The following is a 20,761-nucleotide window of genomic DNA, read 5'->3' as shown; positions in this document are numbered from 1 at the left end:
GTTTCCCTTGATCAAGTAGATGGGTGATCTTACCATAAAAGGAAATCAAATTTGTTAGGCAGGATCTACCCCTCATGAACCCATGCTGGCGGGGACCAGTGACTGTACTGTGCCCCAGGTACGCTACAATAACTTCAAGAATCATCTTCTCCATGATTTTACCAGGCACTGACATGAAACTGACAGGCCCATAATTTCTAGGGTCTTCTTTCTTAGTCTTCTTGAAAACTGAAACAACATTTGCCAGCTTCCAGTCTACTGGGACCTCTCCAGATGTCCAAGATCATTGAAAAATAATTGAGAGAGGTCCCACGATGACATCAGCCAGCTCTTTAAGCACCTGGGATGAATCCCTTCCGGACCCATGGACTTGTATGGATACAGGCAGAGCAGCAAATCCCACACACATTCAGGGGCGGTTGGGAGTTTGTCATTCCCACCGAAAGAGGCGAAGAAGGTATTAAATGTCTCTGCTTTGCCTATGTCATTGTCTGTGAGGAGACCTTCCCCATCAAGTAGTGGACCTATGTTTCTTTGGTCCTCCTTTCTCTGTTCACATATCTAAAATAAACTTTTTTATTGTCTCCCACAGACAGGGCCAACTTCAACTCTAGTTGGGCTTTGGCCAAATTTTCTCACTGAAAACATGAACATGGTGTCAGATAGACCTTCCCATGATCAAAGAACCCAAATTTCTGCCAGTTGCTCCAGTCCCAATGCCACGTGTTAATGTGATGAGCTCGCTTGTCAGCATTGATTCCTCCATCAGAAGGACAGAGGCAAACACAACCTGTGCCCCTATGGTTGTAACTTCTATAAATGGTTATAACTTCTCCAAGACTGGGTGCAATTCAATAAAATGTTGAAGCACACAATCAATATAAGAAGTTTTAAACCTAAGCTCTAAAAGATGTGGACCTGTTAAAGCAAGTCCAGAGGAGGGGTGCAAAGATGCTCAGAGGGCTGGAGCACCTCTCCTATGAAGAAAGTTTTAGAGAGCTGAGGATTCTGTGATTCTGTGTTCAGTTTGGAGAAGAGAAGGCTCCGGCAAGATCTCATTCAGTACCTAAAGAGGTTTTATAAGAAGGATGGAGAAAGACTCTTTACTCAGGTGGATAGTGATAGGACAAGGGGGAATGGTTTTAAACTAAAAGAGGATAGATTTAGATTAGACTTTAGGAGGAAATTCTTCACTGTAAGGTTAGTGAGGCACTGAAACAGGCTGCCAAGGGAAGTTGTGAATGCCACATCCCTGGAGGTGTTCAAGGCCAGGCTGGATGGGGCCTTGGCCAACCTGATCTAGTGGGTGGCATCCCTGCCCTGTTATTATGCAGGAGTAACCAGACACTGAAGGTATACTACATGCTATCTAACTTCAGAATTTTGTGCTTTCCTTGCTCACCACCTTTGTATCATTTTTTACCAATCTAGTCTTTATTCTCATTTCAGATTTATTTTGTTTTACTTCTTCCTGATACACTATTGCCCTACTTTCTGAGCTCCTCTGCTCTGCCTGTCTTTCATGACTCCTCCACCCACCCACACCTACTGTTTGCAAAGCATCTTAAAAACACTTTTTTATCCCTTTACTAAATTAACAGATCAGAGAGCAACCTGTCCCCCACTGATTTTATAACACTTTATCTGCCAAAGAGATGATTCAAAAATAGCTAGAGAAAAAATGATATGAAGGAATAAAACAGAAATAAAGTAGAATCTGAAAATCTAAGGAATCTTCAATTCTACTTCTAAATCATGAAAAAAGTCCAGAAATGTACATTAAAATTTAGGATCAGAGAGTGGCTTGCCTAAATTGGATTATCTTCTCTGAAGATACTTAAACTGATAACTAATATTAGCTTTATGTAAGCATAGTGTGCTAATAGAAGGACTTGTAGCAGCTATACAGAATAAACATGCAGTTGTGAATAGGACATGCACCTTAAACTCCAGAGTGAGCTCAAATACCATTCGGTTTACCCATTTGTGAAAAAAAAGAGCTGTTAAACTTGAGCAGAAGTATAAGATTCTAGCCCTGAATAAATGTGAAACTGATTTTGAAGACATACCCTCATTTAATTAGTGCTCTAACAGTCAAGTAGATTTATCCGCTCTTTTCAGCTAAGGAAAGTAGACATGATATTATGGGTAACCTTTACACTTGTTGCGTCATATTTACCTTCCATCACAATGGATGCTAGGACACAATTCTAGATTATGCAAAAGAACTTTGGCAGCATTTGGTCCTGAGAAAAGCCTTTATGCTATCAGAACCTTTTCACAGTCAGAATAACAGAAGGAGCCAAAGTATAAATCAAAACATGTCTCAGCACATCAGTTTCCAAGACAGGATCCTTCTCTATGCAAATGCTATTTATGAAACGTTGTCCGTACCTGTGGGAAGGCAGCTAGCTTCACTATTTCTATTTTATCAGTACAGAAGTGTGGAATAAACAGACAAGAAGAAGCCTTGATGGTACTGCTTGATGGAGTAATGCCATATGACTTTTTTTGTATGTTAGGAAAAAGACTGGTTATATTTTAAGATGAAGTGTTGCCATTTCTTCTAGGAATACTTCATATTATAGTTGAAATGTTAGTAATGAAATTTAGAGTAGATGTTCACACTACAAAAATAAATAAAATACTATCTTCAATTATGATAGTTTCCTCAGACCATCCTTTCTTTCTCATTCCAATTAGCATGCTTAAAAACAGATTGACAGCAAAAAAGCTAATGACAATAAATTACTGTTACAAGTGCAAATGAATTCCTTATTACATGATAGGTGTTTCACAAATGCCAACAGAAGATCAAGGTCAGGAAAAAAAAAAAATAACACTTATTCATACAGACAGGAACTGAAAAGATAAGTGACAGAAATTAGATGGTATTTTGAAGTAGCTAAAAGTAAGGGCTTAAGTGGTCATTAGTAATACTTTCTACATGTTCCATGACCTATTGGAAGGAGTGCTTTTAAGATTAGTACTTTTTCAGTAATTAATCACTTTTGAGGTGGGGGATAGCTCTTTAATCAAATTATTCTGTGTTTCCTTGAAATAGTAATTGGCCAGATTTATCTCTGGTACAATTCGTTTGGCATCTGGAAAGCTATACCAGAGATGAATTATTGCTTTGATCTTTGTACCTCTGACATTAAGACAGCAATTTACAATCTACCCTTGCAAATGAAGAAGAAATAGCATCCATTAGGTCTTTCTTGGTTTCCTTTAAGTAAAACAACAAACAAGTAGAGCTGTAAACTAAAATAACTATATGGCTAACTTTTAAAGTTACTGTAAACTGTCTTTGGAAAAGATGATAGTAAGAACCAGACTAAAAGCAGAAATGAAGAGTGTCAAAAGTTTGGAGTTCAATTTCCAGCTCAACTTCAAGCTTGCCAAAGAATTACAATTAGTGTGTAGAAGCCGTGGGGGAGCTGTGCTGGAGCAGTTTGCTCCTGGGGGATGGATGGACCCTGTGGTATGGAGCCATGTGGGAGCAGTTCTTGAAGAGCTGCTGCCTGTGGGCAGCCCTCATAGGCTCAGTTGGGGAAGGACGGCTTCACGTGGGATGGACGCCCTTCTACAGGGGCAGAGGGTGACTGTGAAGGAGCAGTGGACATGAAGTACCATAGACTGACTGAAGGCCCCATTCACCATTCCCCTGCACCACTTGGAGGGAGGAGGGAGAAGAGGATAGGTGGAGGAAGATGTTTGTGGTTTAAATTTCTCACTGCTCTAGCTTGTTAGTAATAGGTAATAAATTTCATTAATCTCCCTACACTGAGTCTGTTTTAACTGTTATGATCCTTGTTGTATCATAACTCCCTGTTCTTATCTCAACCCTTGAACCCTTTCCATTGTATTTTCACCCTCTTTCCGTTTGAGGAGGGGAGTGAGAAGAGCGGTTGTGGTGGAGCTTAGATGCCCAGCTGGGTAAAACCATCACAAGAGTGTAAAATCTTACTACCTAAGAGTATCTGGTCTTCTCAAAACTGAACTACTAAGTTTCCAGTCTCCCAAGACTGAATCCTTTCTTTGTTCTTTAGCAAAACTAAGTCTTTAATTAGTTGTATTTCTTCTACATAGTAGGTCTATTTCTTCTGTCCAGTCTTTCTTTCTCTTTATTATTTCTCTGCTTTTTTCTATTATTATTTTTTAACTATCATTTCTGCTTTAAATGCAGAGGCTTAGTGTGTACAGTATGGATGTAAAAGAAACTTCAAAAACATGCAGGGCATTTTTTGTACACGGCATAGGAAATCTAAGCTCTCTACTAGGATTCCTATCATGGCAAAAGAAAAAAATTATTGAAATGGTTATTCACTTTCAAGTCCATGCTTTAACTTCTTTCCCAACATTTTTTTTTTTTCCATTGCACGTGGTCAGGTCTATTTGGAAGTGAATGAATACTCAAATATTTTGCCTTAAGTAGTGAAACTTAGCTTTTAGATCACTTAGCACTCCACCCTGCCTTCCTTACAGAAAGCCAATCAAGCTGTGAAAATATTTTTGTCACTACAAACATCAGTAATGAGCATAAACCATTGTAGATGTAAAATGTAAAGCTCTTTTGTGCACGTCTATTGAGCAGGGTCTATTGAGCCAGCAAGGACAATAGGGATTAGAAATATTAATTGCATATTACGAGAGAAATAAAGGTATCTACGTTTATGCTAAACCTTTTTCAGCTTCTACTCATCTACTCATAATATGCTCAAAGCCACCAGCTTCTCTGGCAGAGTTTCCAGAGGAGGCAAATCTGCCTGCACTTTCCTTTTCTTTACATTTTTTTTTTAGAAAACACACATACTAGCTGTGAGAAAGTACAATATCACTGTCTGCCTCTTTTTTGCCTTCTCTTCTCAAAGTGACTTGGGAAGCTTCTCCTCTCATTCTACTGTTTGAAAACCTTGTACTGCAAAGCATTTTTGCACATTGGTTGAGATCACGCACTAGTGTGATCTCATACTACCCTATTTGTTTCAGATGCCTTTACTAAATACTATCATAATCACGTTAATGAACTTTAAACATTATCCTGTCTTACAAAGAGCACAAGTTTCAAGATGTGGTGGTTTTACTCGGGTAGGCAGCTGAGCTCCACCACAACTGCTCTCTCACTCCCCCTCTCCTCAAAGAGGAAGGGGAAGAAAATACAACACAGAGAGCTTGAGGTTTGAGATGAGAATGGTTTAATTAAAGGGAAAGGGACTGGGGAGAAAAAAAGAACCAAAAGAAACAATAAGTCCGTGCGGAAGCACAGAGAAGGAAAACAAATATATATATTCTCTACTTCTCATCAAAAAATGATGTTTGGCCACATCCTGGGAAGCAGGGCCTCAAAACGCATAGTGGTTGTTCAGGAGGAACAGCCCCCTCCCCCAAAAGAGCCCCCCTTTTTATAGCTGAGTGTGACATCAGGTGTTATGGAATATCCTTTTGGTTGGTTTAGGTCAGCAGCCCTTGTGATGACCCCTCCCCATCACTTGCCCACCCCCAGCCTGCTGGCTCCTGGGGGCTTGGGAGGAGTCCTGATGTCATGCCAGCACTATGCAGTGCTGGAGTGATACCAGTGCTGTTCCAGCTACGAGTGCAGAGCACAGCACTGTGTGGGTTGCTGCAGGGAAAGGTGACTCTATCCCAGACAGACCCAACACACAAGATAGAGAAGTAAATGCTTTTTTTCTTAAGTACAAATTTGGAGACAGTTCTGAAATAAGAAATGACCAGAACAATTGTATTTTATCAAGTGGGTAGTAAATTTTGTTGTTGTTGTTTGTTTTGTTTTGTTTCCTTAGCTGATCCATGATTTCTGACAGTTTTTAGGTTGATAGCTGAGACCTCCATTTCAGTGTTATTTAGCCTTGGGAGTTTCTGGAGTCCATTTCTTATACTCAGGATGAAAGCTCTTCCCTGTCTTTCATATTTCTTTTTCCCTTTCCTTGCTCCTTATTCCAAAGGGAAGACAAAAAGCTCTTAACCAAAGACAGCTATTACGACTTCTGTTACTTTCCCCACAGTATTTTCCGTCTCTCCCAGTTACCTTTTAATAAAATGAAAGCTAGTAATTGCTTGGGTTTGTCAATCCTAAATGGCAAATGAAACATTTGTTGCATACTACTTGGTAGAATGATAACACTTCTTATCTGTCTTAAGAAAATCCACCATAACCTGGTCACTCGTAAGAGACCATACAAAACTACCGTAATAAATTCGGATGACATATTTAGCATTACAGTGTTCTAACGTTCTGTTTTTAAGCAATCCTGCCCTCAAATAAACAACTATCTGAGCAGATTCAGATGGACTTCCTACAGAGTAAAAGGACATCAAACAACAAATAACAACAAAGAATTGAAGAAGTGTGTATTACTTTGCTTTTTTCATATCTTTGCTAAACTACAGTGATCCTCACCCTCAGTGATGAACAACAATATATTATGTATGCATGCTTACTTTATACCACAGTACATGGACTGAACTATTACAGCACTTTGGCCTTCCACAAAATAAGGAATGATATTATAATACAGTGCAGCAGATGTTATTAGAAGCTGCAACTGCAAGCAGTAACTTTCTGAAGCATCCTGGAAGTTACAAAAGTGATATGGTATTCTCCAATACTCATATAGGTAGTGCACCCAAACAGTGGTAAATATGACTTGTCTACTCTGACTATATTTTCAAACCTCCTCTTGCACAGTGATCTCTGAAGTGGGTGAGTGCATGCACACCACAGGGTATGCAAGACAATCTGCTGAATACAGGAAGAAAATATTATAACTTCAGTAATACATATGTATAATTTGTAATTAAATAAGCATACAGATATTGGGTATACATGCTAAATACGTATATATATATATATATATTGATAGTTCTGCATGATTAAAAAAAAAAAAAAAAGTTTGCAGACCACTGCTCTAGAAAATGGAAATGATATTATTCAACCCCGCACCATCACCCTGAAAAGATCTCCAGACATGGGTATATCTAGACAAGCCCCTTAATATGCATTAAAAACTGCAGAAGTACCATAGCATGACTTTATTCTATGTGTAAATGTCTCTAGCTTACATAGAAAATGTGCCCTGGGAATAGCAAATCTAAGAACTGCACATTATGCCAGGCAGAAATAAAAGGTCATGCTATGGCAAGTCATGCTATGTTCACGTGAAAAACAATCCACCTAAACCGGGTGCATTTAAATAAGATCTTTTACCAATGATAATATAGCCTTGTAAATTATATGGAATGCCTACTTTGCTCCAAACATTTCACATGTCTCTCCTAATTCCTTTCTGTCTTACCTGCCACCAACACTGAAGAAACAACCATATCTTCATCCAACTCTCCACATTGGAAAGTCAAAAAAAGTTGATTACTTTCAAAATCTTTACACGATTAGATTTGGCTAGCTCATGTTGGCAACCAGGAATCCATATAGATATATATATATATTTTTTTTTATTATTATTATTTTTTTTTTCTCAATAAGAAGGGTGGGTAGATGTGTAATGGAAATGTTTGCCATTACAAATATCTAAGATGTCTACTGGAAGCACATTAATCTATCCCATATCTGTACATTGTCCAAAATCTGTAAGATTTTAATATTCTAATTACTGTAACAAGAATTAGGAAAAGACACCTTTCATGTTGGTTTAGTCAACATTTTCACAACTAATTGCTTAAAGTTAGTAAAAATGGTTGAGCAAAATAGTTCAGAAGGCTTTGTTTGCTTTTTCCTACTTTTTGGGAACAATGCTAACTACAGTGTCACAAACCCACAGGATAACTTAGAAATGGAGGGACTACTGGAGGTCAGGTAGTCCAGCTGACTTCTAAACACACGTCTATTGAGATCAAGATGCTCAAGATTGTGCCCAGTTTAGTCTTTAACATCTCCAAGAATGGAGATGTCACAGCATCTCTGGACAAACTGCTCCAGTATCTGATCAACTTATGCTTAAGAAAAGCAGACAAGGATGCAAAAAAAACTCCTTATAGTTAGCAAGAATTTCCCACAATTTCACTTGCACCAGTCACCTCTTGCCCTTCTACTGTCCATATCTGAGAAGAGTCTGTCTTCTCTCTGTCCTCCTATCAGGTAGTTGTCAAAAACAATGTCTTCTCTTCCTTGGCTTCTCTCATGGTGCTTGGTGCTCCAGTCCCCTGTCTGTCTCCATGGCCTCCCTTGAACATACTCCAGTATGTCAGTGTCTGTTCTTTACTGGAGATCCCAAAATTGGACAATGTACTCCCGGTGTGGTCTTACCCATACTGAACTGGTGGACCTAGAGCAGTGGCACCATGCCTGTCAGTGGGTATAACAACAACAAAATTCCCTGGTCCAAAGATGATTCTTCACGTCTCATATTCTGTCTTGTACAAATGCAAGATTGGTGGGCTTGATAGCAGTAAGAGATGAAAAACTGTATGACATGACTGTTATACAAATAAGAAATGGTGTGAATGAGGTAGATGACATGTAATCCAATAAGCAATGAAAGGGCACTTAAATTCACTCCACTCATGTGAGTTGCATCCACATGGAGTTGCACTCTACTCTGAAATGAGGCTGTAGGGTTCACGAGCCCAACACTCTGAACACAAAAGCAAAGACAAGGTAAGTGACTGAATTTCAGTGAACCAGAGAGGTGACAGTTTGCAAATATGCAGTAATGCCCACAACTGTCAATAGGAAAAGAAGTCAAAAGTGCATAAGAATCACCGGTTGTTTTTCAAGTGAGCACAACTTACTTTTTTTTTTTCTTTTTTTTTTTTTTTTTTTTTTTTTACATATGCTATAACCTTCCTGTGATATACCATTTCCACTTTGCTACTGAAATCTTAAAAACTGCAAATTGTCTAAAATAAAGAAGATTTATCTGAAAAACTAGTACCCCTTTCATTTTATTTGAAACATAGCATAGGCACATGAAGTGCTGATGTTAAGGCAAGAAATTCGTGCCTATTAGTGCCTATTAAGTGCCAAGGCAAGTGTAAGCTCTAGAGCAAAAATCACTCCTAAACCTGCAGAAACAGAGCAAAATAAATGCAACCAACCAAAAAAAAATAGCACTTTTAATTTATTTATTTATTTATTTATTTATTTATTTATTTATTCTCCACATAGTAGACCATGGGGCAAAATAAAGCTGTAATTGCTCAGCAGTGGTAATTTGTGACCAAGGAATGATCTAGCACAGAGGGCAAGAAAGTCTGGTTGCAGAAGGGGTTAAACTGGGGGAGCAGGGACACCAGAGACAGAAGGACTCCATGTCAGGGAGTGAGGTTTCCCTTGCTGAGGAGATAAGACAGTGCTGGGGCTTTGTGTTGTAGCAATGGTGCAATGTGATTGCTCAGGGACCACCTCTGAGCAGTGGGACTGGGGGTGAACCCAGCAGGGCGCTTAGGTGCTCATGGAATTGATGATGGGGCAAGTATGTGTAAGGGGCCAGGGCATGACGTATCTCTGCAGACACCTCATAGGACTCTGTACAATGCATTAGTCATTAGAGGTTAGTCCCCTTTGTATTTAAGCACAGATGTGTATTTAATTCATCTCAAGGGGTACAATAAAAATGCCCCAACAAGACCATCTCCATTTATGCACAAGAACTGAATACCAGAATTGTCATCTTCCTTGCAAATCTCTAAGGAGACAATATGTAAATACCTGTATGCAGTGCAAGTGGGATTTTAGGGACCCAGCAAGAAAAGATTCATGGTGCTTCATAAAGAGAAGTGACAGTGACTGGTTTTATAAGGACAAGAGGGGGATTGAGTCAGCATAGTTATTACAATATTAGTGGACTCACTGTTTAGCTTGGACAGATCAAACAGTTCAACTAAGTTCCCATAATAAGAAAATAAATCTCCTTCATAAAGGATACAGCCATATTTCTTGTGTTTCTCTACTATTAACATTTTGATGACTCTACCTCCTACCAGTGAGCACAAGGTGGAGTCAAAGAACTTAATTTTTGGAGAGCTTTTCTTATACCTACATTATTATTTGGTACGTTTTTAAACCCAGTACAGTGGTGAAGCACTGTTGATGAATTGTCACTACTGATACAATAGTCAAATTAAAAAAAAAAAAAAAAAAAAAAGCAAAAAAAAAAAGCATTTATTTTAAACAAAAGATATAGATAGTCCATTTATCAGTAGAAGCTCTATAAATACCGATATATAATTGAGTATGCATACACATATACATGTAAATAGGGATCAGATAGGACCTACCTTGACAGAAGTACATCTCCATATTACATATTTATTTGCTGACAAAGTTAGTATCTTTGTAAATCATACAGATTATGGCCTTAAGTTTTGCCAGGTTCCAGTGACATTGTTTTCATATTTTCAGGTTAAAAATTTGAAATTGATGCACTATTAAATGCTGCAGCTCATCTGAATTATTTTTGAATTTATAAAACTACCTTACAACTACTCAGCACTGTACTTTATTAGCTGAAGGTTGTGTTTGTTACCGATATGCTAGTTTATAAACACTACTAGGGCTAGTTATACTTTCTGAGGGAGGTTGGAGACTATTCTCTGTAAATGCTTCTATTTTTCCACCTGCAAGAAATAGCACAGACTGCTCTTTCATAAAACAGCAAATCACCTGAATCAAACATTCTTCAGCATAAGAGTAGGATAAATAAATGTTTTAAAAGTGTATTTTGAAATTCTAGAACAGTATTTTTAAAATTCATGTTTATGATTTTCTTGATAAAAACAACAACAACAAAACCCTGAAAATTAGAATAAAACAAACACCAACATTTTAAAAGGAGACCCTTCAGCTTACAAAATTTTCAACATTTCAGCATCTAGTCCTGGCACAAGAGGCCAAAATTTTGAACATATCTGAATGATTAGAAAATAATTTCTGTGGCTGGGGACTGAAAATACTTGGGTACATGACAAACAGGTCATGACATATTGAGTACTTTAACACAGAAGGCAAAGTTTATAAAGTTAACACAGACAACAAGAATAACAACGAGCACCAGCTGAGATGTTACAGCAAACATGAATGAGATCACTTATGGAAGAATGGTCACAAGTGAAAAAATTAACAGAAACTTACCAAGTTGAAACTGCTCATTGCTCACGCATTTGGTGGTACTATTCCACCACTTCCCTTCTCCAGACTGTTATCTTCATATCAACCTGATTAAAACAACAGCAACAAAAAATTAAAAATAACAACTGAACAAATAAAATAAAATAAAATAAAATAAAAAATAAATAAATAAATAAACAGCGGCTTTCAAGTCTTTGGATAAAATAATTTGATTAACAGGGTCAGAAACCTTTCAGCAGACCAACATAATAACTCACGTTCTCCTTTCATTATATTTGCATTTCAAGATTGAGTACATAGCAAATCACAGACTGCCATTAAGCATTCATAAAAAACAGCAACACCAAAAAAAAAAAACAAACCACTGCAGTGTAGTCTGTTACATAACATGTCTCCTAAGTTTTCCTTATGAATTTAGTGAATAATAATGGAAGCTTTAGAGCTCTGGTAGTCTCAGGCAGCAGGAGGTAAACCCTGACATGCAGTCATATAGATTGTATGAGTAGATGGAATCTTGGATGTCTCAGTTATTTACCTAGCCTACTTGCTATTTTTGCAGGCTTGTATTATCTGGGGAAGAACTTAAAAAGCACCATAACAGTTATGCATTAATAAAACAAAAATTTAAAACTTGGCCTCTGTATTTAGTTAAAAGGAAGCAGACAACATTGGAGAGCTAAGATCTAGCATTTAGTGATTCTTCATTAAAAATACTCTTCCTTCTGTTTATATAACCAGCCATAGTATCATTCTTCAAGTAAATAAGAAGAGCTAAACCAATGCTTCAGATATTTAGTTCAGGAAATTATAATAAGCATCCGTATTTTCCACCTACACCAGGGTTTGGTCTCAGAAATAATGATTTATTACCAAGATACATATTTTAAAAATAACATAAAGATAACTGTGTTTTGGATTCACCACTTGAAACAATCTCAACCCTTCAGTGTTACACAGAAGCATTGTGATGTACAAAATTAGAATGGGTCACTATAAAATAATATACCTAACTGACAAGACATTTAAGAAGGTCAGAGCTTATAATTTTTTCTTCCTGGAATCATGAGATTCACTCATCACGTTAAAGGGGCAGGCTTATATTAGTTAAGATTTAGAATTTAGAGATACTAGAGAAGTCAAGGAGGAAGTTTTTGTTTGTTTGTTTGTTTGTTTGTTTCTAGAAGCCTTTTTGTATAATCCCAGGAAAATCATATAAACTGAGAGTACAAACTGTATAAAATGGAGTAAAGTTAATAAAAATAACATAAGTACTGCTACATTTTGTTCCATGTGCACTCTTAGGTACCTGTGTACTCTCAAACTGTATATCTGCTGAAAAAAAATTAGTCTGAGGGGCTTAGGTATCACACAACTCACCTATAGTGTTCTAACTCACCTATAGTGTTCTGGTTTCTTTCTACAAGTAATCCTAAATCTAGCTCTCGCTTCTCTGTCCTTAAGACCTCAGCCAAGACAACTGCTTTTATCAGAAGACTGTCTTGTCTGCTCCTTACATTCAACTGTCCTAAAGCTTTTTAAAGCCAAAGGTTTGTGACTGACATTCGGAACTGGACCTGTGGTATCAGTTCTTTTTAATTTTTAAAATTTCTGTGAAGAATAATGGAGTCATGGAATAACTGGTTGGAAGGAACCTGAGGAGATCCAGACCAACATCACTTTTGTGCAGGGTCAGCACTTGAATTCAGACCACATCTCTCACTGATTGGTTGAGCTGAGTATTGAAAAACACTCTCCCTATTGAAAAACATGCTCCCATGATACATTTTGTTAAAAAAAGAAATAATTTGAGAGTGAGCATTTAAGTAACTTCATTCAGTTTATACTAATTTGTTGGGGCAACTCAGCCCTGTATTTATATACTTTGAATTCCTCCTTAGGAACGCATAGTATTATATGCTGTTCTCTTACCTCACTGCTTTCTCTAATGTAATGTAAATTCAAACATGAAGGAGGAGAGACACCTCAGTCACAGTCTTGCTATTCATGACATGAAATATTTTGGATACCCATCCATTTTTGGATATGATTGTTTCTATATCTGGACAGAACAATTCAGTTAAAATTTGCTACAGTCCAAATTTATGCGACAGAATGGCTTTTCCTGCCAAATTAATTTTAAAGCCAGCAAAATAGCCACTTCTTCCTTATTATAATGACTGATATTTGGTCAATGGATAATTTGATGTTGTAAGAATATCTATTTTTAATAATATCTACTTAGAAGGTATCAATGCTAAGAGAACAATTCTTGCGTTTCATGACTAGTTTTGCAGAATGTTCTACTACCAGTATAAATATGGGATACAAGGCATTTTCTCCATTATTCTATTTCCAGAATTCACTGTTTTAAATAACGTTCATTGTAGTGTATTATGATGAGTTATGTTGTGTGATGAGTGATAGTTACTGGTACTCTAATATTAGCCAGCATCATATACACGTAACATGTTGTTGAGAACGGCTGTAAGAACACCCACTTGTGAAATATTTTGTAGAATATAGAGTAAATTCAGCAACAATAAGAGGAAAATGCAGTCAAGGTGACCTCAAGAGGCACATGGTAATTACCTACATTTATACCCTTTTTTTCCTTTGAGGAGGGGAAGTGAGCAGTTGTGGTGGAGTTCAGCTGCCCAGCAGGGTAAACCCACCACAGCTCTTTGAGTTTAAGGCAATAAAACTTATATATAACTTGTGAGGAGCTGAAAGAAAAAACAGAGAAGGAAATCCTTTCATGCTATGCCATTTTTTGATGTTTGTATTAATTACTGAGAACCACCTGGGACTTTGCTGTTATGTTCTTTACTGTTATATAGGACATTTCAAAATTTCTTTGTAAGTTTATGATTAAGTCTAAAAAGTGCCCAAATTCCTCAATGGAAATACTGTCTTGTGAGATATGCAAGTTATTCTAATTTTTCAGCATAAACCTCTGTAAATGTGAAAACATGAAATAGCATTGTCTGCCAGGAAGATAAATTGACAGCTTCTTAAACCTTTGTCTACTTTCTGTCTGCCAACATAACTCAACAAATTATGTAAATATTTTATGTATTATATTAAATATGTTAACATTACATTAATATTATTATACAATTAAATTAGATAATGTCAAATTATCATGTTAATATTATTAATTAATATTATAATTTATTATAATTAAAATTTATCATACATAGTATAATGCATTGTTATATTTATTATGTATATTATTATGTTATGTATAATATGTAATATATTAAATATATTAATATATTAAATATTTATGGCCTTATGTAAAAGCTTATTGTCTGAATGCATATTAGTTCTGAAAGTCATTAGGAATTTTCAGCTAATAGCAATATCTTGTTTATTTATTTATTAAAATAATTCTATTTTATATTTTTGGAAAAAGTGAGAAAATGAAATTCACAGCCCCAGAGTCAAAACCAAAATGAATGCAGCCTGGATGCATTATAACTCTTCTACTTGTCTTTTAGGATTTGGGAATTAGACAGACAATATTTTTGATACTTTCTAAAATATTTATGCATCTCAAAGGATTAATCATTTGAACTTCTGGACAGGACTACTTCTAAAATAAACTGCAGAACTTGATCTGCCAAACATAAGATTCAATATGTTTGTCTAGTTCCTTCCTTTTGCCTGAATTCCTTCTTCCAATTTTAGATTTCCTTTTAGTTAAGTTGTAATTGGATAATTAAAAATTATTCTCAGACTGGTATTTGAAAACGTAACCTGCTTCTGCCAGCACTACTTAGCTTTATTCTGAAAGAAGTTCCGCTGATCTGAGAGGACCAAACAGGGGCTTGTATATATTCTCACACAACAAAATAGGAGAAAAAGCAGTACCAGTGTATAAGGAAAATGCACAACTTGGGGCTGAACACTACTGTTCAAACATCTACTTATCATCCTCCATTCTTTAATTAAAAATCAGGGACAAGAAAGAAAAAGAGTTCTGGCTTCATTTCACATCTGTTGACGTTGGAGTAGAATGAATCATACAGTATTGCCTCACTGGAAAGGAGGAAGAAACAGAGACACTGAATTATAATTCTTTACTGAGGATAATCTAGTCACAGAATCACACAGAATCACAGAATTTCTAGGTTGGAAGAGACCTCAAGATCATCAAGTCCAACCTCTGACCTAATACTAACAGTCTTCTACTAAACCATATCGCTAAGCTCTACATCTCAAGACGGCAGGACAACTTGTCCTTCTGCATTCCCTGATCTTGGGAGAGTATCTATGCAGAAAGAGCTATTCACAAAAATGCATTTCAAAAAATGCAACTATATCCTGGAAACACAGCATAGCAAAAACAAACAAAAAAAAAACCACAGAAACAGAAGAAAGAGTAGGTCAATTTGTACAACCAGTATGTCACAATTTTAGTGTATATTCATGACTAAAATGAAAAAAGAAACTCCTCCCTTCCTCCTCCAGCACACCTCATCCTGAAGACAGACAGCATTTTCACAATGGCATATTTTTAGGAACAGAAGGTGCATTATACTGCTGCCTAGGTGGTTTACTACTGAAAATATAATGTAGATTGAAGTCTTAAAAAAGAAGCAGTCAAACTGTAGGAGAAACAACGAGGGAAAAACAATGAAACAAAAAAAGTGAAGCGGAAAAACATTGATTGGTAACTATCAGCGCTAATGTGTGAGACATCTTTGATCTAAGTAATATGTAATTTCAATACATATACATGTATTTGTATATAATGCTTAGACAAAAAGAATTATAGCACTATAACCTGGCTATTTGCATAATCAAACAGACAGTGAAAGGACACCTTCCTTTTCTGCATAGTTTTGGACTATATGTGCTATAGATCCAATATTTTAGTGCTGAATATAATTTATTTGGGATTCTTCTGCTATTTTTTTTTAATGTGGTGTGTAATTCAGACTCTTTCTATGTCAGTAACATTGTTGCTCTTTGTCAATGTCCCTTTGTCTATATTATTTGTTTTATCAATGTTTTCTACAATCACGTTCACAAACATTTCAAATTGAGACATCTTCTCAAAATCTCAAAAAGACATCATAGAAACCTGTCTCAAGGTCAAGAAGACCTGTGTGCTCTTTCACAGTAAGCACCTATTCAAAGACACAAACTATCTGGCATCATATTTTCCTAGTGGACTAAGAGACGATACTGGAAAGAATCTTCTTCAGTCCTCCTATCTTGGCAATCACGTTACACAGTCGTCTATCTAAATATTAACTCAGATGTCTCCAGACAAATGGGATGAATGGAAACACTGCTCCAGAACCATGCTTTTCTCTTATTAGATGTCTAATTTCCAGTTTACATGTGTCTGAGGCCAATTAATATTAATTTGTTCTTAAACAGACTTACCACAAGTCTTCCAAATAGAAAAGGATCCAAATCTTTTTGTAATATGTGACTGGAATTTAGCAGATTTAGAGAAGAGCAATGGTATGATCAGAAAGTAATTAAATAACAGTGAAAAGAACTCAGAGCCAAAAAAAGGCAGCAGAGCGAAAAGACAGTAGCATAGACTGCAATTACTTAAAAAACATCTGTACCCAATCATTTCAGAAAGATATGTAGCAGTATAGCTCTGATTTTATTCATGATACAGAATAGAGTTTAAGGTATCTTAAGCAACTGAGGGTATAAACTACCACTACAAGAACTTTTTTGTTTGTTTGTTTAAAACATGAAACATAGTAGCACAGATCCCCAGTAGCAAATGATACTTCAGACTTACATAAAGATGTAAAATCTTGACTGGTTAAGGACTAAGATAGTTGCTTATGAACAAGTATCAAACAACCAAACACAGACATCATTTGACTGTGCAGATGGCTATAAAATCAACATTAATTAAACATACTAGTGACATTCAGCTCAGGTCGTTAAATTGTCAGTCCTGGAAGCTAAGAGGGTTTACCAAGACACTGCTCACTGTATACACATATCCTAACTTTCTCTTAGCAATGCTGGGAACAGACTACTGTTGAGATTACGGTTGAGGTCTGAGCAAATAAGGAAAGTCTCACGGTGAAAATCATGTTTTTGCTAAGTAATTTAGGTGACTTCCCAGCTAAGAAGTCAGCAGTATCTTACAATTGAGCAACATGACAAGACAGTTGACGATATGATAAGCATTTGAATCAAAACCAAACCAAACCAAACCAAACCAGAATTTGAAATTTTGAGTTTCTTTTTTTTTTTTTTTTTTTTTTTAATGCTGTGATACATATGCATCCTATTACAACCAGAAATATTTAGAGCTAATCTAGTATCTTACTCACTGAACAGCACCTATTCATTTCTAAGGGACTATTTATAGACAAACTTAGCTTCTCAGTGTAATCAAAAAATGTGGAGGCTTGATTTTAATTGTGTGCCACAGAGAAAATGAGATGGTACCTGCAGAAAAAGGAGCTATCACCAGGATATCTACTATGAAGCTATTAACCAGTTAACAGATCTGTTGCCTGACATCCCTGGAGTCTTACCAGTAGCTGAAAATAAATGTCTTAATTGATTTGTCAATATATATGGAGCACACTTCCAGCTAACACAATCAGTTTGATTACATTAAATGTAGGTGGTACACTTTCTTACAGGATGCTATGCACATGTACATATTTCAGCTGTAAGGATAAGAGGCTTTCTCTAGCTGCAACTGAAATGCTGAATCAAGTTATGGCTTGGTCAAGACAATGGATGAATCCTAAGGGCAGTGGGCTTGGAAACTGACTATTTTCTTAAATTGACTGCATGTAGGCACTGACTGAACTTTTAATAGAAGAATCAGGTAGCATATAGGAGCTGGGCGTCATAAAACATGATCTTTTGGAATACATATGAAAGTTACAAACTCCAGTTTGAAAACAGTCAAAAAACAAATGAGCAAACAACAACAACAACACAGGATTTGGGATTTCCTATCAGCAGAAATCAGTTTTCACTTATTACCAGTAACCATATTTTTATTATTCCTCAATTCAGAAATACTGTAACTCCTTATCTGAAATTTCATATTCTAAAAAGTCAGTTGCTCTATGATATGGCAACGATATTGTTAGAAACAAGCTTCAGGAATATGGTCAATGGGCTTAATGCTTCAGATGTAAGGATTTCTGTTCCTGAAAAAGTGTAAAAAACAAACAAACAAACAAACAAACAAACAAAAAAAAAAAAAGGTATCTCTAAAACATGGAGTCTTTATTAATAGTGTTTGAAAGTGACACATGCAACTGGATTTTTACACAGCTGTATGTATTTAACAAAAATGCTTTTTTTTTTTTTTTTTTAATTAAAATTGTTTCTCCTTGAAGCCTTATCACTCTAATAGATAACATTCTTATCCCATAAGAATGCTTCTTGAAACTCACATCTGCACAGCAACATACTATTTGTTGATAAAGTGTGTTTTTGTGTACTACAGGCATTTTGAAAAGAGCTTTTGAATAAAACTAAATGAGCTCCACAGTAAATAAAGAAATGACAAACCTGAGAAATAGCAGCAGGCACTCAATGAGGCATAGGTGTGGCAGACAGACAGATGCAGCCTGAATCTCTGCAACTGAACTATTGCATTAAGAGTTCTAATAAAAGAAGCTACGTTATAGACCTTGCATGCTAAATGAAATTTGTATTAGATGTCACCTATTAGCTTTTAACATTACTAGCACTGGGCTGGGGAGACTGGTAGAAAGAAAAACAGTACACCTAGAATTCTTCTTAGTGATGCTAGTAATGCTGCAACCATGTTAAATCTGCACTTTCTAGTTTGGTCAGTGTTAGAGGAGAAATTGCACTTGTATTTTACATGTTGTCTGTCTTTATAAATGATTTAATATAAGGACTTATCTCAGCCTTTTTCAGACTTTAGCATTAATGCCCGTGATGGGGCTACCTCCCATCTACACTGCTCATTTACTAAACAAGTGCATTATCTGTATACTGAGAGACAGCTTCTGCACCTTCACTTGGGAAAATGCGAAAGGAAAGCACAAATACCACCTGAATCTCTGACTCAGTGAAGTGTAAGGTGTTTACTGGAGGCACTCCTGCGTAAGTACTTTTGTGTTCAGAGGAAAAATGTAGATGGGACAAAAGAGAGACATTTCTTTTGCATTCACAACTCATACTGCCAAATCGTTCACTGATCAAAATAAGTTTACTTTGCATTTACAGTTCATATTTTTCATGTTTGCTTCTCTGATATTTCTCACAGTGACAACTCTGAAAGATACCAAAAAATTTTTGCAAAACCTCTTCCTCAGGGATATCTTTGACTTTCAGCTGGCTTAAGCTGTGCAACAATGATTTTCTGAGCATAAGTCCTTATCTTTTAGTAGTCGCTGCAGTCAATGTAGCAGTTGCGCCTACATTTAATGTACAGAGAAATAGGATAAATTTATCATATTTAAATAAAATAACTAAAGATGGTTTCAGATAGAGTTCTGGTCTCAGATTCCTAATTATTTTACATACATAGGTCCATGGGACCTGATGGGATGCACACACAAATGCTGAGGGAGATGGAAGATGTTACTGCAGGGCCACTTTTGATATTCTCTGATAAATCATGGCAATTTGAAGAACTGCCTAAAGACTGGCAAAGCAAATGCCACTACACCTATCTTCACAAAGGGAAAGAAGGAGGACACAAGCAACTACAGGCCTCACCTGGACTCCTGGCAAAGTGATGGAGTACCTAATCATGAAAACAATTTCCAGGCATGCGAAAAACAAGAAAATCATCGTGGGGAGTCAGCATGGATTCTCTAAGGAGAAAAACATCTGTGTCCTGGTTTCAGTTAGGACGGACTTAACTTTCTTCTTAGTAGACAATGTGCAACAAAAAGATTAATCTGATAGATGAGGGGAGACCATTGGGTATTGTCAACCCAGACTCCCTTAGGGTCTCTCACACTGTCTCCCATATGAACCTCATAGACAAGTTGTTGATACATGGGCTAGATCAGCAGACAGCGAACTGAAAACTGACAACAGAGGGTAGTGGTCAGTGTAGCTAAACCTACTTGGAAGCCAGTAACCAGCAATGTACCTAAGCAGTCAATATTGGGTCGAATTCTGTTTAGCAACTTCATTAATGATCTGGATGATGAGGCAACATCTTCTCAGCAAGCTCCAACTTGGTATTCAGCTTGGTGACAACTTCAAACAGATTATGTATTTAGTACAGGTATTACATTAATATTTTAGAAGATTTCATTTCCAGGTCAGTTACACTCTGTTCTTCATGTGCCTAAATTTTCTCTAATAACCAGAGTTAGAAATACTTCTGTAGATTGTATTTTAGATATATTTACATTGTGTTTTAAATATTGTTACACATTTTACATAATTGTGAATATTTATATTTACAATATTTTTGTTACACATTATTATACACTGAAAGCTGATATTACCTAAGAAATGCTAAACTCTCAAGAAAAATATACACAAGCTATGGATAATTTAAGAGAGAAACAAGAATCATGAAAGGTTAGGAAATGTGATTTACAAAGAAAGGCTGTGGTAAGTACATTGGATTGTTCAGCAGTTGAGACAAGTGGGGTAGTACACTAGAAGAATGATGATTAACTGCTTTCAAGTTCCACTGCAAAC

The 20,761-nt window shown here is 36.4% G+C and overlaps 1 protein-coding gene across 4 annotated transcripts in view; it reads right to left on the bottom strand.

Annotated features, from left to right (window-relative positions):
* The window catches only part of LINGO2 (leucine rich repeat and Ig domain containing 2), a 558,918-nt gene that overhangs the window by 246,982 nt on the left and 291,175 nt on the right, over positions 1-20,761 (bottom strand). For all 4 annotated transcript variants that reach the window (XM_032206179.1, XM_032206181.1, XM_032206178.1 and 1 more), the window contains one exon: positions 11,111-11,193. In XM_032206179.1, the coding sequence (XP_032062070.1) occupies positions 11,111-11,128 (18 nt within the window). In that variant the 5' untranslated portion in view covers positions 11,129-11,193. The remainder of the gene's footprint in view (positions 1-11,110; positions 11,194-20,761) is intronic.

This window comes from Aythya fuligula, chromosome Z (genome assembly GCF_009819795.1).
Source record: "Aythya fuligula isolate bAytFul2 chromosome Z, bAytFul2.pri, whole genome shotgun sequence".
Classification (NCBI taxonomy): Eukaryota; Metazoa; Chordata; class Aves; order Anseriformes; family Anatidae; genus Aythya; species Aythya fuligula.
This window is presented reverse-complemented; position numbering and strand designations above follow the sequence as displayed.